Source organism: Lissotriton vulgaris, chromosome 1_1 (genome assembly GCF_964263255.1).
Source record: "Lissotriton vulgaris chromosome 1_1, aLisVul1.2, whole genome shotgun sequence".
NCBI classification, from domain to species: Eukaryota; Metazoa; Chordata; class Amphibia; order Caudata; family Salamandridae; genus Lissotriton; species Lissotriton vulgaris.
In genome coordinates this window covers 1,962,608,517-1,962,631,172 of record NC_141685.1, presented here as the reverse complement: position 1 = coordinate 1,962,631,172, position 22,656 = coordinate 1,962,608,517, and the positions used below count along the sequence as shown (strand labels likewise).

Below are 22,656 nucleotides of genomic sequence, written 5' to 3'. Positions count from 1 at the left end.
ACCCCTTTACCCCATCCCCTTACCCTTCCTTGCTCCATTCACCTTGTCCCCTATGTTCTTTAAATGCTTTTCTTGATACTTGTGTAACTTTTAACTGATGTAAATTGCAACATTATTGTTCCTCATGTAAGGCGCTCTGATTCCTTCGGGTCTAGCCAGCGCTATATAATAACTCATTAATTAAATGTGTTCCCATTTAGTACTCTTTCTCTCTTGGTCTACCTCCCTAGCTCCTATCCCCTCTCCCCTGAATCTCTCATCTTGCTTGCTAGTCTGCCTAGCCCCCTGCCATTTGTGCCCTTTGACTAAGCACTCCTTCTCCCCTTGTTGGGGAAAGATATAATATTTATACTCTGGAGTCTCAGCGATCCCGCTGAGAGAGTCCACTGTGCCAAGGGAGCCACTCACAGCTGAGGTATGGTATGGCACCCCTTGCCAAAGCACGCCCTCTCCCCTTTTTGGGGAAGGATCCAGTATGTAGGCCTTGGAGTCTCAGAGACCCCTCTGAGAGAGTCCATTGCGTAAAGGTAGCCTCCCGCAACTGAGATAGCGAAGTTATACCACTTCCCCTGGGATCACCGTTTACTGGACTTTGGACGTTGCTTTGACTCGTCTACCGGTTTGTGTCCCCGTCGCCCTTCCCCTCCTCTTTCCATGCGGTGTCCTTCAGCCTCCCCTCCTCTTTCCCGCCTTTATTACCTGTCTACTTCCCCAGCTCCTTCCCCCTCCCCTGAATCTTCCCCCTGCCTGCTTTTCCCCTTACGTATTTGTGCTTATTGTTTATCTCTACCTTACAAGTAACTATGTTGCCATGCTCTAATAACTGTGTAACCTTTGTAACGATGTAACCTGCAACTATGATCTGATACTCATGTAACGCGCTCTGATACCTCCGGGTCTAGCCAGCGCTATATAAAACCTTTAAAATAAATAAATAAATCAAATGAGCAAAGTTCTGTCACTTGCTATTTTCAATAAATCTTTCCCAGTTGAAAAAACATTGTTTTCATCTTAACTGCACAAAAATAAATATGTATCACCAAAAAAAACATAACCGATAACCTGTGTAATACAATCCTGTTCAACCATCTCGGAATTCTGTTAACATTTACAAATCCTCAGCCTTCAAACTTCTGGTTTATATATTGACTGATACCAATTTTTTTATCCCATATATTGCCTAAAAAATGAAAGTTTAAAGTGAGTAAAAGTTAACTAATGTTTTAACTGTGGTTTTGCCAGGAAAACTGAAGGGTCATAAAGTTTATGAATAGGACTCCTGGTTTAATGGTATTTCTTTTTTTTAACATTTCCTTCTTTATTTATCCAGATTTCTTTTTTGGACATCACATCTGCATTCATCCATATTTATTTTGAGTTGTCTGAACAAAGGGTTTTGTAACTTGTAATTTCTATGTTTATTTAACTCATAAATGTGCACATATACTGTGACACCTTCATGGTTTTCATATATAATAAAGCAAAATATAATAAAATAGTACACTCAAATGAACCTATTAGCATTAGAAGAGAAACAAATGTTTCAATATGGAGTTTTTTAAGGAATGGGCACCCTGTTTTAAAACTCTCTGTATTGTAAAACTGGAAGCTTTATTTATGAGTTAAGGTGCTATCTTTACCTCAGGTCAGGCGATCCCACGACATTAAGCCCACCTTAACTCGCTGCCCTAGTACTGCCTAAGAAAGCTTAAAATTCGATTTGTTTTAGGAACTCATTGATTATGGTAAAAATGTGTAAAAGGCTGTATGAGCATGTCTTATTTTTGGAAGTAAAGCTGAAAAGCACTAGCAAAAATGGCAATTGTTCGTTTTCATATGATGGAAGGTGTTTAATGCTGCATCTGTGCATGTATGATGGTGTGTGGGATTTGGTGCAATGGTAGGTGTGTTAGTGTATGATGGTGACTGTGTGGGTGTATGATGTTTGTTGTATGGACTTGAAGGTGGATGTACAGATGTATGATTGTGTGCTGGTGTAAGATGTTGGCTGTGTCAATATATAATGGTAGCTGTGGTGACACGTGGGTGTGTAGATATAGCATGGTGGCTGTGTTGGTGCAGGATGGTGTCTGTGTTGGCATATGAAATTGGCTGTGTGGACATATGGTAGTGACTGTACAGATGATGGTGTGTGGATATATGATGGTGATTGTGTTGATGTGTATTGGAGGGGGTGTGAATGTATAATGGGTGGATTGGCATATGATATTGGTAGTGTGGACATGTGATGAAAACTTATAGGTGTATGATGATCAGTGTGTTGGGGTAATATACTGGTGTCTGGTCATATAAAATATGGTTTTGTTGGCGTATTGCAGTGCTGGCATAGGATTTTGGTTGAACAAATTTATGATGGTGAGTGTATTAGTTTGTGTATTTCCTATGATGGTTGTAGTGTGGATTGAAGGTAGTGGGTGGATTGGTATTTGAAGTGATTGTGTACATGTATGAGAGTTGGTATGTGATGTTGCTGGTCTTGTCATATGATGGTAGATTTGATGGTGTACCATGTTTCGGTGGATGTATGATGGGGAGTGTGTTGGAATATGGCAGTAGCCAACAGAAGACCTATTGGCTTTGCCAATGTTTGTTTGAATTATATTTGTAAATCCTCTGTGGTTTTGTGAACCCACAGGGGATCCTTTAATTAATGGTCCAGGTATCTCTAAAATTTTACATCTTAATGCCAAGACGGGAATTTTTTTTTTTTTAACTACTAAAATGGATTTGCTCAAAACTACATAAAGGCATTTCCTTGAGTAAAGTTTTCTTTACATTTGCAAGCCGGGTTTTGTGTAATTTCATTCAGTTCTTTTTTTTCATATTGAGGAGCAAAGGACCCTCTTGGAGTTAAAATGAGAAATGTCACTTTTGGGACCCTCCCCACTATTTTTAGGCCCCGTTTGATGGATCTGTAGAAAACTAGCCATAACAAATCCAAAGTGAATGTACTTGTTTATACATTTTTGTGCAGACTGGAACAGTGTGAAAAGTATTTAGAAAAATAAATGCCTTGTCAAAGGAAAATCTGACTTGACCATTACTACACTCTCTACCCCAGGATCACCAAGCAACTTACTAGAAGGCTATTAACTATTCAAAACTCGGCAGCCAGACTCAGCCTCAACCTCCCACACAAAACTCGCACCGCACCTCAGGGAACTACACTGGCTCCTAATACATACATTTACTCAATTCAAATCTCCTCACGCACACATTCAAGGCACTACACAATTCCGGACCCACTTATCTGAACAGTCACATTCCCTTTCACCAACTACCCAGACATCTCAGCTCCACAGGATGCATACTCGCACACATCTCCAGCATCTACAGAACCTGATCACTAGGACCAGTGTTCTCTTACATTGCTACTGAAGCACGGTTCGACCTTCCACTCCACATCAGAACTTCCTCCTCTCTTCTTGAATTTAGCAAGAAGCTGAAGACCTGGCTTCAACCTGCCAAAGCCAGGGTTAGGCACACACACCTGCTCACTGGCTGGATCCCCTCGTGGGTGAGTGTGCGCTTAACAAATACACATAACATAACTACAGAGGCAATATTCTTATCTTTGTAATATATGTATATTTATAACATTAATCATTAACACCTTGTATTATGAGCCTACTTATAAAGTCATCGAATATTTCTGGTCACATAATCAACTATCAGGTCAAAGGCTAAGTTGTTTGTGGATGTAATCTGAACCCCGAGATGGCAATATAGAAGTATTTTATAGATGTTATTTTGTATGTGTTTTTGTGCTACATTTTTATTTGTAATGCAGTTTGTAAGATACAATTGCTTTTCCTCCCAAGCACATTAAGAAAGAAGGTGAAATACTTGACCTCTTGGTTGTCCATGCTAAAAAGAAGAAAACAGTTTCATTGCGGAGTTCTGATTGCATAGATACCTGCTCTGGGTGTGAAAATTCCCACAAGGAGATACCAACTTCATAACCTAACTTTCTCAAAAGCTCATAATGTAAAAGACCAAATGGCAAAATGTTCAAACATTATTCAAACATTATTCAAACATTATTCCAAAGCTTTCCATTTAGCAAAAAGCTGGCAAGCAAATTTTAATTAGCGTTATCACTAAACGCATACGATTTTGGCCAAGTAAGAAGTGACAAGACAAGCATACGATTATAAGGTAGGTGCTATGCACGCGCTGACCAACTCTAACCATGGGACTCCTGAGTAATTTTAACTTTCGTATTATGAAACTGCGCGTTAAACGTGCTCTGGCAAGAAAAAGACACGAGTTATTGCATTGCAATTGATGGTTAAAAATGAAAAAGTAATTATACTCTCGAGATCACGTCAGACCCTATCAAGCTCACTACATTATATTTAAGTTAGCAACAAAAATACTTTACTAGACTATTTCATCTTACTGTCGAAAACATGCGCATGAGGCAAGGTTTCAACCGTTTATTTAAAAAAATAAAAAGTGGAATGAGACGTAAAACAACAGCCTGAAATTGCAAGTTGACGTGCACTTACCGAATGATCTGCCCATTCTCCGTGATCAGTTAGTTTAATCCACTTGTCATTCGAGGACTCCAGATCTTGGCACTGATCATTTTGAATCTGAAAATTGTAAACAGCAGCTACTATCAAATAACTGTTTAGCAAATTTGCATAATAAAGTATGTCGTTATATTAAGATCCTAGATAATACTGCAGAACTTTCCCCAGTAGCGTGCCTACTTTATAGTATAGTTTTACTGTAACGCAACTGTAAATGATTACAAATCCAACTATGCTTTCAAGAGATCTATTTATTTAAATTGTTTAAGTGTGCTTTGTTTTTTATAATAAGACTTTGCAAAAGTTTCTCTATGACTCACAAGCGCTCTTTCCAGAGACATGTTATGAACCTAACTGCAAAACAAAATGAGAAACTCGGGAATGTGAAAGGAGGCAGACTTCCTCTTCCAGGTATTATCACCTTTGAGCCTCATACTTATTTTTGGCACTCTCTCAGTCATAATGTTCAGTTCACAAGTGAACCAACATGACATGGGGTGGTTGGAGGACATTTTCGGGAATGCCATCACATCACTCTATATGAGGTATCTGTGTGGGCAAAAAAAAGGACTTAGAAAGTTGTAAGAAGAGGCTGGCAAGGGCGTTGGGGTGGTTGGAAAAAAACTCAATCACCAATCTCTAGGTATACCCTTACATTTTCTTGGTTCAATTCCAGCAGGGGAATATGGAAGCATTCTTGACCTATTGGTTTTGCCGGTGCTTTTTGTGATGCTTTGCAAAAAAAAAAAAAAGAGGCGCAATGAAATGACCGCTGCTGGCATTCACGTCATTCTACCAGCACATGCAAGAATGTGTCACCACGTATGTACTCCAACAAAAGGACAAATACTCTATTTTAGTAGAGTGGCAGAGTAGAGGGTTGCAGACTTACATTGAGAGGCCTAGTGTACAGTGTAGTGATGTAGAGTGGAGTGGTGTAGACAGGAGTGGTGTGGAGTAGCATTGTGTGAAGTGAACTGAAGTGGAATTAAGTGGAGGGGGGTAAAGCGGAGTAGACTGGCTAAGAGTCACACAGAATGGAGTAGCATAGAAGACAGTAGAATAGAAGAGTGGCATAGATTAGAGTGGCATAGCGTGGAGTGGTGTAGAGCAGAGTGAATGAGAGAAGAGTGGTGTGGAGTTAAGTGGCATACAGAGCATAGTGAATAAGAGCAGAGTGGTGTAGAGCTGAGTGGCATACAGTGGAGTAGTTGTGGGCGTAACAAACTAAATTGTGAAAATAGACGATAGGGTGAAAGCAACATAAATAAAAAGCCATATGCCTGAATTAAAAGTAGGAAAGCACATTGCATGTTCAGGAAGAATACCGAAATGCTTATAAAATAAAAATAAAAAGTAAGCTGCAAAAAGACAAGGAAGAACAAAATGAGGAAGGACTCATGTAGTTGGTCCATGCTCCAGGTAGGAGCTAAAACAAGAAAAGAAGATAAGCCTATTGGTCGTAAACAATCGAAAGATTGCATATGATTAACAAAAACATTTAATGGCATATTGTGGGCAGGTTGTAATGCTGCTGAATTCTACATTTCTCACACCACATTATTTATTTATTTATTTTAAGGTTTTGTAGAGCGCGTAGTAACCCTAGAGCATCCCAGCATCACATTCACTGTGCAGGAAAGACCTAAAAAGGAATTCCCCAAGTGTGAGCAGTGAATGAATACAAATTAGCCAATGAAAAGTAAGGTAATGAGGCAATACTTGAAGGGAGACAATGCTCCAAGAGAGGCTTTTACAAGAAGAGGAAAACAAGCCATTAAATGAGATGCAGGCAAATGAGAGTGATAAAGTCAACCAATAGTAAGAGCGAACTCTAAGACCACTATACATTTTTGGTATGGTTTAAAAGAGGCTTTAGCCTATAAATAGCTAAAAGCCGTCTTGTTGGGAGGAGCTAAGAGCTGAGTGAGTGTTCACAAGTAGAGGAGCATATCTGTATTCCATGATAAGTATAAAACATACCACTGCATGTGTTTGCACCACTGTGCGCCATAGTAATTTTTAAAAAAGTATAGAAACCACACTACCAGTCTTTCAAACAGCAGCAGGATCTGCAAGGATCAGCAAGATCTGCTGTAATGTCCACTTTATATTTAGCAGTTTTGTACAGTACTCCTGCACCAATCAGTAATAAGGAATAGGGTGATTCACGAAATAACAGAAACCGGAAACACTATTACCCTACTATAGAGATCTAGGATTTTAAGGGTTAAGAGATTAGGTCGAAAGAAATCAGCAGAACATTATTAACAAAAGCCTGGAATATGTTTTTTCTTTTTTTTAGATGGAATGTGAAAGGCAGGAGAGAAAAATTTGTCTTATGATCAGCAGAAAGACTCCTACCAATAGCTGCAGCTCATGTAAAAAACTAATTTTGTCCTTCTAAAGTTCTGAATGTTGGTACTTTCAGTTTCCAGTCAGACACAACTTTGTTTCGGTCAGTGAAAAGGTTGGACAGGTAAGGAGGCTTATTCTGGTGCAAGGCTTTATGTATTAAATAGCCAAAATGCAATCTAATTCGTGCTTCTAATATAAATTTGGAGTCCACTAAAATTGTTTTGGATTTGGTGATTTGAAGAAGAAATTAGTCTGCTTGCCTGCATAATGTAATATGACCTTGAGTGGGACAAGCAAAGATGGAAGCACTCATTCAAAGATGGCATAGGCAATGTCTAAGCAAAAATTGGAACATAAATTGGATAATTTAGCTACTATTTGGAAAGCATGTTTACTGTTTGCACAATTCCATTCCTAGCAAAATCATGGGTTATTGTTTCCGAAATAAACCCCCAGCAGATCGCTGGGGTAAAAAACAAAAAGAGTCCTAAAAGTTCATCAGTAAAAGAAAAATGAGTACCAATCAATGTATTCTTTACCAGCAAAAGCAGTAATCACAGAGAATGTAATCTTTCCTTGTCCGTTTTAAGACATTATAAAAGGCACTTAAGGGCCCTATTGCTGAATATGAGCATATGTGCATGTAAGCATCTTTTCCAGAACGTTAAATATCCTCCTGTACAGTGCTTAGCTTGCTAATAAATAAATAAGTGTGTAACGGAGTAGCAGTACAGGATGGCCCCGTCAATAATCAAGGGGTGTTGCAGGACGTTTTTCCACCTTCAACACCCCTCTTCTACCCTTCACAGAACATTGATGCCGAAGCCAGCACACAGGAGAACGAGGAGATACACTGGCCCTTTAACGAGGAGACAGCAGAGGAATGGGCGGGGCTGTATGATGAGGCGGAGACGTCTTATAAGAAGGAACGCCAGAACCAGGTGTGCTTGTTCACCCGGAGAGAAGAGGACGTACGGAGAGAAACTGTCGAGGAGCGTAGGACTACGGACGTGGAAGCAGAAAGAATGGAAGGATCGGAGTGCGGTGAAGCTGCGGCGTCAAGAGCGGACGAGAAGCCAGGAGGCCAACGTCTTTACGAGTCGCCCAGCCACACATCCAGGGGAGGTGTGTGGCTAACTCAGGTACGCGAAACTATCCGGAACTGGGTGGGATGTAAGGGCGGTTCGCCTAATAAATCCCGATACCTCCTTGTCCCGGTGTACCCTTCCCCAAGCACTACCTTGCACATTTAGCAGTCCGTATCAAAGAGTGTTACACTGGTTATTGTGTCCTCACTCCTTTTCCCTTCACATATATATGTAAAGCACCCATCTCACGAGAGACTATTTCTGTCTATTTCGAGAGTCAAAACGGACCCGGAAGAAAAGCCCCAACAGAGTCCAGAAGGGTTTCGCCGACTCGAGCCATCTGATTGTCACCACAGGCGGCCCAGTAGAAGTAGATCTCCACGACGGAATACACCCTTAAGGAAAACGTGTACTGATCACCTGTACAGTATAATAAAACCCGTTAAAACTAAGACCCGCTATTGCCGATTCCTCTTGACCCCATCACAGTGGTGGAGAATGCGGGCATCGGCACCATCTGTATAAAAAAGATGGAAACAGTCGTCCAGCAACTAGTGAAAGGGCAAGAGAGACTTCATTGGGTTGTAGAACATCAAATATCATTTGCACAAGCTGACCGAGAGATCTGGAAGAAAGCATTAGAAGTACAAACCGAAGTTCTTCCCCCATGGACTGACCCAGTACAGCGAACTGGGAGTGGGGAAAGACCCATTACACATGGAGCACCAGTAGTTTCCCTCCAAAAATACCAACCTGGAGAAGACCCCGACTCATTCTTATTGAACTTTGAACGAGCCGCTAGAGCATGCGGGTGGCCCACCATTAAATGGCCCTTCTTCCTAGTACCGTTACTAGGAGGTGAAGCACAGGCCGCATACCAAGTAGCCAACCCCACCTGAGATACTTCTTATAATGACAAAGAAAATAATATTAGACCACCTAGGTCTTGACGCAGAGGCCTATTGACTGCGGTTCCGAAAAGAGAGAGGGAACGCAGTAGAAAATCCAAAAACTCTTTTTGTTAGACTAAAAATGGCAGCCGATAAGTGGCTCACTCCAGCAACCAGTAGTAAAGAAGAAATACTAGATCGCATCTACCTTGAACAATTCCTGGAGGCTCTACCCTATGCCACTCAGAAATGGCTTAGACAACACCATAATCTGACAACCAACCAAGCCGTCGAGATGGCTTCCACATTATCCCGAGCTCAACCTAAGAATCCCAGTTGGGGTTATGAAAAACCTTATAAACCAAATTCAAAACCCGAAAAACGGTTAACGCGACCAGTGGACCCTCCACGATCTCGCACATGGAGAACCGAACATGCGGGACCATCAGAACCGCAGTGCTTCGACTGCGGTAACTGGGGACATATCGCCCCTCTATGCCCAAAAAGAAGAAATACAGAAGAGCCGATGGAGGTGGGCTACCTGCCCCGAGCTATACTCTATTCTGCAGAAATGGGAGGTTCATACAGAGTAAGTGTTAACGTGAATGGTTCCTCTATACAAGCACTCTTAGATTCAGGCTGTCGGCAATCAGTTATCCAATCCCAGCACATGCCTCTTGATCAGTATATTCCCCAAGAGAAAGTAAATATCAGGTGTGTACACGGGGATATTAAACCTTACCCCTTGGCCAACGTACCAATCCAACCCACCCTGGGAAAACCTCATACTATTAGGGTGGGAGTCCTCGCTACTCTCCCTGAAGATTTAATTATAGGGACAGATAACCCGATATTTTTACAAATGTTTAAAAAGACTTTGGAACAGGATTCATACGTTCAACACCAAGACATTTTTCGTAAAGAACTGGACTCAAAAGGAATTAACTACAAAGAAACAAATGCTGTTGTCTTACTGTTTGTAAAATTGTCTAAAAATGCCACTACTCCAACAAGAGGCTCCAGTAAAGCAGCCGGTTATGATTTATACAGTGCCTATGATAATATAATTCCTGCACAAGAAAAAGCACTGATAAAACCGACATTCAAATTGCTGTTCCCCCAGGCTGTTGCGGAAGACTCAAGCCACGGTCTGGATTGGCGGCGAAATATTTCATTGATGTAGGAGATGGAGTCATTGATGAGGACAACAGAGGAAATATTGGAATCATCCTTTTTAACTTTGGAAAAAAAGAGTTTCAAGTAAAAAAAGGTGATCGAGGAGCACAACTGATTTGTGAGCGCATATCATACCCTACCTTGGAGGAACTAAACATTCTGGATGACACTGAACGGGGTTCAGGAGGTTTTGGGTCCACAGACAAACAACATGGTCCATTTCCAGCATTACTCTCCCCAGATCCATGGGTTATGGATAAAAGTTTTCGTTTCGCACAATTCAACGATCCTACCCTATACAATGCATGGGAACAGGCTCATGAAAATCAGGATAAGAATATCAATGTATATCCCAAATTCGTGATACACAACGATCTACTTTATAGACAAGGAAAACCAGACGATCCTCTCCAACTCCTAGTACCCGTATCCTTTCGGGAACAAGTATTATTTTTCGGCCACAGTCATTTAATAGCCGGACATACAGGAACAGAGAAAACTACACAAAACATCTTCAAAAAATTTTTGGGGCCAGGAATGTATAAGGACATCTCCGTATATTGCAAGGAATGCAGGATATGTCAGAAGAAAAACATGATCAAACCACCATCGGTCCCGTTACAGCCACTGTCTATTTTTGGTAAACCATTCGAGATAGTCGGAATGGATCTTGTTGGACCCTTGCCCAAGACCAGAAAAGGTTTCCAACACATACTCGTGATAGTCGATTATGCCACACAGTTTCCCAAGGTTTTTCCTTTAACAACCGCTACGTTTAAACAAGTTGGTGAAAAAATGATTGAGTTATTCAGTTGAGTGGGATTCCCCAAGGAGATCCTAATGGATCAGGGCACGCCGTTTGTGTCGAAATTGATGAAATAAATTTCCACAGCCTGAATATCCACCAGATTCGTACCTCTGTATACCACCCTCAGACGGACGGCCTGGTGGAGCGTTATAATCGCAATCTGAAGTCGACCTTCAGGAAGATGATGGAAGTCAGCGGATCCGACTGGGACCAAATGCTGCCCCTGGCATTGTATACCATAAGGGGTCAGAAACATAGCAGTATAAGAATATTCCCCTTCGAACTCCTATATGGACGGCTTCCACGCTCTCTCCTGGAGATGACCAGAGATGCATGGGAGAATGAGACTCCGGAGGAAACGGCAGCAACACTAGACTATGCCAGAAACCTGAGAGCCAGACTGGGGAAACTTAGAGACTTGGCTTCGACTCATCTGGAGGAGAGTCAAAGACGTCAGAAGACGGCCTATGATAAAGGAAAAAAATGGAGACAACTTAACGTAAACGACTGGTCCCTGGTTCTTCTTCCCTCATCCACACAGAAATTTCGAGTTGAATGGGTCGGACCCTATAAAGTGGTTGAAACGATTGGAAGAACGAGCTACAAACTGCAGGTGACCCCGCACAAACATCAAACATACCACATCAATTTGCTCAAGAAATGGTTGGGCCCACTGCCTGTAGGGGTACACATGGTATCAGATCCGCAACAACACTCCTCCACTCGTGATCAACTGATCCTGAACGATGAACTTAGTGAACAGCAACAAAAAGACCTTCAGGACATACTGTTGAGACATGATTCCTTATTTTCAAACATGCCAGATATGACAACACTGGCAGAACATTGTATAGACACGCCTCCCGATAAGAAAGTGAAGATACGCCCTTATAGAATTCCAGAGGCAAGACGGGTTGACATCAGAAAGGAAATCACCGGCATGTTGGACATGGGGGTTATCCGTCCCTCAAAGAGCGACTGGTCGAGCCCCATTGTCATGGTTCCAAAGCCCGACGGGAGTCGACGTTTTTGCATGGATTTTCGTGCCCTCAATGAAATTTCCACATTTGATGCATACCCGATTCCACGGGTGGACAAACTTATTGAGAAACTGGGTGATGCCCAATACATCACCACGCTGGACCTCACAAAGGGGTATTGGCAAGTGCCCCTCAAAGAGGACGACATGAAGAAAACTGCTTTTTCAACTGAAGATGGGCACTTTGAATTTACAGTACTTCCCTTTGGCCTGCACAGGGCCCCCGCCACATTTCAGCGCCTCATGAATATTGTTTTGAAAGGTTTGACGGACTTCACCTCGGCATATCTTGACGACATTGTCATCTATAGCCAAGATTGGTCCACACATGTATCCCACTTACACACTGTCTTCAAAGAGTTGGAGAACGCCGGATTAAGGATCAATGCAAAAAAATCTAAAATGGCCTTTCAGAAGGAGAAGTACCTGGGTTATTTGCTCGGACATGGAGTTATTGAGCCGCAGATAGAGAAAATACGGGCCATAGCTGACACCCCATTCCCTACGAACAGAAAGGCGATGAGGGCCTTCCTAGGGTTGGTTGGATACTACCGGCGCTTTATACCACAGTTTGCTCACGTGGATGCCCACCTCACTGACTCACTGAAACACCAAGGAAAATCCGCGACCCCCATTAAACCCACGACTAGTATGCAGGACGCATTCCATAGATTGAAGTCTATTATCACATCTACCCCAGTCCTTACATCTCCGCACTTCTCCAAACCTTTTATTTTACACACCGACGCCTCAGACTATGGTATTGGTGCAGTACTTTCTCAGATGAGGTCGGACAATCATGAACATCCCATATTATACATAAGCAGAAAACGCTTCCCCCGTGAGCTGAAGTATGCAACAATAGAAAAAGAATGCCTCGCCAATAAATGGGCGGTAGAGAAACTCGCATACTATCTTGAAGGACAGAAATGTGCACTATATACTGACCATGCCCCCCTGTTGTGGATTGCTCGCAACAAATCGAACAATGCCAGGGTTCTGAGGTGGTTTTTGTCCCTACAGCCCTATAAATTCACTATCCATCTTCGCAAAGGTTTGGACAATATCGGGGCAGATTTCCTATCCCGTCACCCACTCCCCGATCGTGAGTGTCTAAGGGTGGAGGTGTGTAACAGAGTAGCAGTACAGGATAACCCCGTCAATAATCAAGGGACATTGCAGGACGTTTTTCCTCCTTCAACACCCCTCTTCTACCCTTCACAGAACATCGATGCCAAAGCCAGCACACAGGAGAACGAGGAGATACACTGGCCCTTTAACGAGGAGACAGCAGAGGAATGGGCGGGGCTGTATGATGAAGCAGAGACGTCTTATACGAAGGAGCGCCAGAACCCGGAGAGAAGAGGACATACGGAGAGAAACTGTCGAGGAGCGGAGGACTACGGACGTGGAAGCAGAAAGAACGGAAGGATCGCAGTGCGGTGAAGCTGCGGCGTCAAGAGCAGACGAGAAGCCAGGAGGCCAACGTCTTTACGAGTCGCCCAGCCACACATCCAGGGGAGGTGTGTGGCTAACTCAGGTACGCGAAACTATCCGGGACGTAAGGGCAGTTCGCCTAATTAATCCCAATACCTCCTTGTCCCGGTGTACCCTTCCCCGAGCACTACCTTGCACATTTAGCAGTCCGTATCAAAGAGTGTTACACAGGTTATTGTGTCCTCACTCCTTTTCCCTTCACATATATATATATATGTAAAGCACCCATCTCACGAGAGACTATTTCTGTCTGTTTAATCCGAGAGTCAAAATGGACCCGGAAAAAAAGCCCTGACGGAGTCCAGAAGGGTTTCGCTGACTCGACCCATCTGAACGTCACCACAGGTGGCCCAGTAGAAGTAGATGTCCATGACAGAATACACCCTTAAGGAAAACAGGTACTGATCACATGTACAGTATAATAAAACCCGTTAAAACTAAGACCCGCTATTGCCGATTCCTCTTGACCCCGTCACAAAGTGCCAGCACCCAATTATTTTTCAGGAGGAGGCAGTGTAAGCAGGAGGGGAGACAGGCCTGCAGTGCCACTAAAGCCCAGAAACTCCAATCACCTATTCCAGCTGCCCACAAGTCATCTAAACAGCCAGCCACACCGATGGTGGCTTGCTGAGTAACATGGGGAGAGAGCAATCATCTACTTCTATTTCCATTGAGGTTCATTTAAAAAGGACTGCCAAAACAGTGAAATGGTGAAGGATCACTGTATTGCCTACCCTAATATGTATATGTTAATAATATAAGAAGGACTGATCTGCTGCTCTGCTATGTAAAGTCAGCTGCTCTGTCTGTACTGACCAGGGCGGGAAGAGGCATAGAGTCACGGTACCCTGAAATACATGCTGGTGGCACCCACCGACAAACACCAGAACAAATTAAACTCTGCTTGTGCTACTCATCTTCTCCAGGCAATCACCTCACACACTGCTACCAGTCACCTATATCATACATACCATTGCTTAAACACCATGCAGTTACAGGATTACTTCATTTGTTGCCCCACGCCCCTTTCACCCCCATCTACTTCAAATCATTATACCCCCTCAGTTTATAATGGCTAGCTAACAGTATTACTCTTTCTCAGAATTTTAAAGCGCTCCAGCGTGAAGTGTTTTGCACACTCTTCGCATTGAGTGCTAGATTGAAGACATATACAGATGTTACAAACTAAGATGCACTTCTGATCATGGAAATGAGTTATCAGGCAATCTTCCATTCTTTGGTATGTTGGGGAATATTATAACTATAATAAAATTATATTGCAGTAGAGAATAATGGTGTGATGTGAGATTCAAAGGTAAACCCACATGTAGTAATGCATTTCATTAACTTAATTCATGAATGATGTTATTTATGAAAAATAAACAAAATAGTACTTACAAAAAACTCGAATAAGATGTTGCTGTCGATGTATTGATATAGAAAGGATACGGAGCCAGGTTTCTTTAAATGCACCACGTAGACTAGTGACACTGTGCAGTCATCCCTGTTGGATTCTATGTAGTTTCCCTGAGGAATCCAAGAAGAGCTGTGGAAACAAAACTATAGCATTTGTTTGGCTCAATACAATGTAGTGCAGCTTCCATTATCTGATAAGATTGCATGTTTAAACAAGAACAAAAACAATGGATTTATTATGATTTTAAAGACAGCCTACAGACAGGACTAATGATTTGTTGCAATAAGGTTATTTTAATTGCACCCTAATCCTGGCACAGTGGGGGAACTTCTTAAGACCGTCACTTGCACAGGAGCATGTTGTTTTGCAGTATCACACATCTTCAGTAAACACTGAATGTGGGCAGTATTCAACATAGGTTATATTTCTTGTACAGCCTGCAATGTGGTCAGCTATAAAGAATATCTTGTAGTCCAGCATGAAATCCTCAGAGTGACTTAAGAAATGTGGTTATTGTTTGGAGGGGAGGTGAAATCCCCACTCAGGCAACAACCACAGTTCTTGCCAGGGTGAATCACAAAAGTCACTAAATTAACCCCTGCTTATCCGTCTGGTAGCTTGGCACAAAAGCTGCCAGGTGTAACTTAAGGCAATGTGTGAGGTATTTATGCAGCACACAAACAGTAATTGAGTGAAAACACTACACTCAAAAGTCCCAGACCGGTTGAGAAACAATAGAGAATTTTTAATAATTAAAATGAAACCAGAACGACAAAAATCCAATCAGTAAAATCAGAGATGTTCAATTTTAAAGTTTCTAGTGATTGATACTCCTTTAAGTGTGTTAATGAAGTGTTGAGTCTTGTTCTGAGTGGTGGATTGCTACGCTGTATGTGAGGCTTTCAGTTACGTGATGATAATATTGGGTTCAATCAGTTGTTTGAGCCCTGTTATTTTGATGTATTATTCTTATTTTTTTTGTTTTTGTGTTGATTAGGTTGCATATTGGATTTGCCGAAATCCAAGATCTCAAGATGTTGTTGTTTCACTTGACTGCAAAACGAAGTGTGATTTGCAAGGCTAACTATGCATACACATCAACACGTTTTCCTTTCTAGCAGTTTGTGTGTCTAATCTAGGTTGGTGACTCTTGCTCCTAGGTGCACAGGAGTAAATACACTAACCAACGGTAGACTGCTGTAGGGCGATCGTTTGCTTAGTGTCATTTTGGTTTGACAAGTACAGCAATGGTACTAGTCTGGTTTCTCTTTGTGATTCATCTTATTTAACTTGCTGAATTTCTTCCCATTTAGGTTGAGCAGACCAGATTTATTTTGGTTTATTTAATGTGCATTCATGATAAATACTCTGCAATGTTCTTATTCAAAAAGAAGTTGCGCTGTGATTGACTAGTCAGCTAAGGAGTCACGCTGGAATTGGTAAGACGTCGCCAAAGAGTCACACTGTCATTGGTTGGTTATTGAGGGAGCCACGTTGTGATTGGGTGACCTTTGGCATTGCTGCACTGGGACTGGTTGTTGTATGACAGCATATTTTATGTTTTTCGATTGTTGCACACAAACATAATGGGTGCTGTGTTGAAAAAGCCTAAAGCTACTAGTGTACCTGCTACAGAGGGGCAGAAATTGCCTGCTGAGTGAACACCTGCATATATGATGATGATGGACACTGGTTTTTACATGTGTACCTTGATTCTGAAATGGCATAAATAAATCTCTTCAGACAAGGACTAGCAGTTTCCCTTAAGAGTCGATCTTCAACATTAGAAAGATAGATTTCTTGAGACAAACTATGAATGATAGAAAGCCCTTACCTAGACCTACACAGTCTGAGGCATTGAGAAAATTGGATCGAATAGCTATAGAGGGTTTATTTAGACAGTGGCTCGCGGGCACATGTGATTAACAAGAAAGAGGTTGGAGGAAGGATATGGCGGAGGGAGCAAGATTTTTCCCTGCAATAGTCAGAGGCATCAAATGAAAAGAAAGCTGAAGAGGTAGTCAGAGAGAAACAAAACCAAGATTCAGATGAATAGGAAACTTTTTTAAATAATCTTTTGAATTCCAGACCTCCTCCATATCCAGATGGAATACACTGACCATGTTCTCTACTACCCAATTCAGGTGCAGTGGGCAATGATAAAGGTGTACATACACAGGAATCAACCTATCAACCATACTGACAGTTGGGAAGTGCATTTAGCGAGTCCCCTGCTGAGAAATGCATACACGGCTTTGCCGACTGCTAGTCAAGATATTACAGTTGTTTCTCCAGTTCCAATTGACATGTATTTTACTACTTCTGCTGTTGAAGAATACCGTAAACAGAGGGATAATATTGGGATTTGAATTTAAGGACATTTTACAAGGAACAGATGACCTAAACAGATTTCCATAAAATGTTGATGAAATGTGGTACTTGAACAATGAAGCAGCAAAATCTGCAAATGATAACTCAAGGGATTGGCTGATGAGTGTGAGGAAAAATAAAAAAATGGGACAAAAAATATAAAATAGATCTGACAAATGATGAGATACAAGAATTAGGTTTAATAACGGTGAAAGCTCACATCAAGGATCTGGTTGAAAAGACAAGGGAATAGAGGGATTTGAAGAAATACAGAGAAAGATTAAAGAAATGGCTTACTACTATAAAGAAACCTTCAGAAACAGGAAAGAAAATAAAGGGGACTGTTAGTGATTCCAAATTGAGAGCAGTTTCAGCATTTGCCCTAACATTACATTGAGGCAACTATGTGCATGTGCCTTGGACGAGAGGTTTATGCTTTTACAATTTTGCCAAATTGTGAGAGGAACCTGAGAAGTGGTACAAAGAGGTTCATAGGTAGAAAACAATTTAAAGAATGCTTTGCACTGACTTGAATTCACTGTTTGAGATTATAGTCCTTCGTGACTTGTGGTCTGAGCGTAAAGTTGCTGATGTTAGCCAACTAAGAAACCAGCAAGGGTTATGTCTGATAAATCTCCTTCAGAAGTGGTTGCGGACAAATTCAAAGAGTGATAGATCGTTTGAAAAAGAAGGTGCCAGAGAAAGACCTTATAGGCAAAACTTTTAAGATCTTCACAAGAGCCAAAAGAGTCAGTGCATGCCTATTATGAGAGAATCATGCAGATTTTTTAGAAACACAGTAGTGTCAAAGATCCCGAGATGGTGCTAGCGGTTTTGTTTTGGCTTTTGCTAAGGGTTGGCTCCCTGAGCTTAGTGCACATATATAGCAAAGTGTGATGTGCAGGCAAACACAGTAAAGATGAATTTTTTAATATGCCAAGTACAATAGTGATTGCTTTGATGTGAAGCAGAAAAGGATCAAAGAGAAGCTGATAATTGCCCAGATGAAGCAGTTTGAGAGAAATAGCAGAAATCAGTTGGTGGGTTCAAATTTGGATTGTGTGCCATATGACCATGCCGGAGTTAATGCAGGGGGTTGTGAACAATTCTGGAATTAATGCAAATATTGACATGCTAAAGATGAGCACTGTTTATCTTTTCTACAGTAAATTTGGGTACTGGAATTGGGAATGTCGACAAAATCCAGATCGAATTCAGGATGATTTTGTTCTCCAGATGCAGCAGAATGTAATTCAGATGTAGGCACAATCATTAGCCCCAGCCCAACTAGCTTCTGTGCCAAATAGGTTTGGTTAAGTTAGTAACACATGTATGGCACCTAATTACCAGCGGTCTCTTAGTACTTATCTAAGGGTTAGCCACCTAGCATCAGCTAGTACTTGACAAAGACATTCGATCAGAATCTAAAATTTCCAAAGGCCTGTTCATACAAAATAGTTTTCAATCTCTTCCGAAATAGAATATTCAAGATCAGAAAACATTTTGCATGAATATTCCCATAGCCCCAGTGTTGCAGCAAAATATGAAAAACAAAATTCCATATATGCCAGGGTACCACCAGAATCCATTGATTCGAAGTAATGATTTTCCTCAGTTTTCTCTAGAAAATAATTCAAAATGATAATGTCTGAAGAGTAGGGAGTAGGAATATTCTAACTTAGAGCAGTCTTGGAGTTAGACCAGATTGCCCATACATTGATAGTCATGTCAATGGTGGCCCGTTTCTTTTTTTATAGACTCGGGGGCTACCAGCTACAGTTCATTTTGTGGAGGTTCCAAACCTATCTCTCTCAGGAAGAGAAGTCCAAGATGTAGGCATCCGCAATTAACAGATTGTTAATCAGGTTAAAGCAGATGTCGTTGTTAATGTGTGGTCAATAATAATCATCGTCATCATCATCAGTTTTTTCTGTGTGATTCATGTCCTGTATATTTTATTGGACAGAGACTTGCTTCGCAAGATGAACTGTTTTATTTATTGCACACTGTGTGGTTAAACCGAAGATAAAAATTGAGTGATTAAAATTAAATCACATGACTCAAGAGTTCTACTATTCCCAATTCTAACTAAAAATGATTTACCTCTGGATTTAAGTAATAACAGCAAAGAAGAGGTATGGGATTTCTATGGTAAAAATAAATGATTAATTAAAAGCACAAATGTAATTTTTCCTAGCAAACAGTAGAAACTCTCAAGAAGCTTTTTTCATCACCTTAGAAAATTAACTTAAAGGGCTACATTGAAAATTCCTAAAAGACTATCAAAGATTTATCCAAACTGAGAGAAATTTCACATAAGGTCTAGATAAAAGAAAGGAAAACATCATTTTGAGAGCATGAACTGAATGAACTAAGAAAAGAAACATTTTGAAGTCTATTTTGACTTTTTTTTATTGTTTTCAAAGAAATAAGAAAAGAAAAAAAGGTTTATTATGATTTTAAACGAATTATTTGTTAACTTTTGTAGTTCCACAATTATATATTTTTATCACAATAGAAAATAGCATCTACCAAATGCTCCAAAATTATTGGTCTAATCATTGCTAATTACAATAATAATCTTAGTTGGCTTCTTGTTGTGCCTACTTTCACAGGAGGGATATGACTCCACAGAAGTTAAATTAGCAACTGTACATCATGAAGTTAAACACAATACAATTACACATAGGGAATGTTTAGCTAGTGGATTTTATAATAATATTTATACTAAAATGCGTACTGATTATGTAGGGGCTTTGGGGATCAGAGACTGCTTTGTTTGTACTTTTCATTCCTTCTGCAGGTGACGGTGCTATCTACTTGCAACTAATGATAACTTAAGCCTTTCCTTTAATGTGTTTATTATTATCTTTAACGAACATTAATTTCTATCTCCCTATTTGTCTTATTTCAGCAACTCACTGGAAGATCTACCTACCTCTGAAGATGTCAATAATGGTCTAAAGTATGATACATTTCTAAAATCAGTTGCACAAATTAAGCAGACAATTAAAAAGACTAACCGGGAATATGTGTCCAGTTTAAGTAATGAAGAGCGTGAGTTTATTAGAAAATACAATGATGGAAGAGTTACAATTGTGAGAGATTAGAAAGATGAAAAGAAGATAAGAGAGCAAATCAGGACTGAAGAAGAATTTAGATTATCAATTTTTCATACCAGATTGAGAATGGAACACAAAAGAAAGGGTGAACTGTGCATGGTGTGTTGTAAACTCCCAGGAGTTAGGTTGTTTGAAAATTTAGAAGAAAGTGGATTTCAGAAAATGATGTTATAAATAGTGATCTTCTGATTAGGGAGGAACCAATTCTGAGAGGAATTCATGTTGTGTGATGAGACTGCTTTTTTCAATATGCTATGTCATTGCTTATTTCCTCTGGCATTGTTTATGCTACTCTGAGAAACTTTCCCCTGTTGATTCACAAACTGCACCTAGAACCTCAAGGTCCTCTGCTGGTTCACTGTGCCCTATTCATTCACATAACAAGCTATTGTTCATGCATCTAGTTTGTTGTAGCATCTCCAGGGCGACATTAGCACAGTGGGGGCCTTTTCATTAACAGCCTTCATGACATCAAATCTGTCCTGCTTCAATTTTGAATTATGTATCAACCATTTAACTTTGTAGTGGCCTAGAACTCCATTACCGAGTGAGCCCATTTACTTAGATTATTATACTCTGATAGTTTGATGCATTAGGGGTGCCTTAACATGGGGACACATTGCCTCATGAAATAGAGGGTTAACACCATTTCAAATTCAGCAAATGTGGGCATTCTGAGAAAGGTGAATTTTGGGGTGTCTAAAATATCAGGTTACCCCACGCCCACAGTGGAATTCTCCGATTTTAGAATCCATTGTTTAGTGGTACTAGCAACTATAACCTCTGTAGTTGCAGTATTGTATTTTATAATCCTGAAGGATAAATCAGCTTTGCATTATGTGATTTTTCTATACAGTGGTCTGTTCCTGCATTCTGGACTGGAGTACTCTTTATCTAGGTCAAATTTAAATAGGTGAAGATTTGTAAAATGTAAGTCCCCAAATTGCTCTCCATTGTTAGGGCTTGCACTGCTTGGAACAAAGGCTTTTAAAAAAATCAGAGGGGACAAATCAAACTCTAAATTGTGGGAAATAACCAAGTACTTAAGACTGCATTTACTAGTTTATTACCAAAATAAAGACTGTGAAGATCAGCAATAGGACTAAAAAGAGCAGCCAGTTTTACAGGCAACAAGGAGATAGGAGAGTCCTGACACCCACTATTAAACTCCAAACGACACATAGATTTGCAAACTGAATCCCTTTCCATGTCAAATACCATCTTCTGAATCAGACGTACAAATGCACATACATTGAGAAAAATATAAACATTAAATTTGTGTTAATCACCACAGACCTTAACATTCACTCTTCTATTAAATGATTTAAAATGTTATTGAAAATAAAAACTTTAATATCTACCGGAATTCCAGCTAAAGCCTGTGCGTGAACAGAAAATAAGGTGCCTGCATAAAGAAGCACTGTTTTCAAATTCTCTTAAGAAGGTATTTGCCAGAAAATAAATATGCTTTCTTTTAGCCACAAGGTTGATCCTTCTTCCACTCGACCTCAGGTATCACAGGTGGACATAAAACCCACATTGGTACAACATCTAATGCCATCCAAAAGTGAACATTCCCTCTAATAAAACAAAGGCAGCGCTAGCTGAAAAGAAACAGTAGGTACCTAGAACTCCTGTTTTGAACAATGAGTCGAAGATCATATCAAATATAAGTTGAAGGGAAATGGCGCTGCTTCAATGCTACTACTTCTAACGGCACAAGCGACATGGCTTGGGTGAGCTTCTATACTATAAAAAGTGTCCTACTAGTTATCTAGCAAATTTTTTTGATAACATATAGAACATGGTTTCTGATCATATGACAGTAATTGGAATATGACACCAAAGTTTTACTAAAAGCAATGAAAGGACACTCTTTCGTAAGAAAAACACAACTCTTACTTGTCACAGGTAACAGACGTATCGGGTATAGAACCAGCAGGAGATTCCATAAATGTTGCCAGATTGGAGAACCCTGGCGGAAGTTCATCCCATTCATCAAACTGGATACTGGTGCCCAAGGAATAGGTGCCTGCAGCACACTTGCTGCACAGCTGCTCCTTCATGTTTAGATATTCACCAGAAAGACAAGAAAAAGCTGTAGATACAAAGTGGAGTCTAATGTCACTTAGTGGGAAAGCATCTGTCAAATTGCCCTACAATAAACTCAATAGTAAATTATTACATTGCAAGCTATTTATTGATGAAAAGTAATGAATTATGGTTTACACTCAAGGTATAAAATTATCATTTTTGGGGTTGTCTTACTAGAGTATCCCAAACTTGAAAATGGTGCCCAGTTTTCTAAAGCACTACTGGGCCATACAAAAAG

General features: G+C 40.6%; 1 protein-coding gene across 1 annotated transcript in view; it reads right to left on the bottom strand.

The window, feature by feature from the left end:
* ELAPOR2 (endosome-lysosome associated apoptosis and autophagy regulator family member 2) overlaps positions 1 to 22,656 on the bottom strand; it is a 407,006-nt gene that overhangs the window by 184,569 nt on the left and 199,781 nt on the right. Inside the window, exons 3-5 of the mRNA XM_086919742.1 lie at positions 22,227 to 22,422; positions 14,814 to 14,961; positions 4,533 to 4,619 (exon numbers count right to left, since the gene is read on the bottom strand). Coding sequence (XP_086775868.1) covers positions 4,533 to 4,619; positions 14,814 to 14,961; positions 22,227 to 22,422 — 431 coding nt within the window. The remainder of the gene's footprint in view (positions 1 to 4,532; positions 4,620 to 14,813; positions 14,962 to 22,226; positions 22,423 to 22,656) is intronic.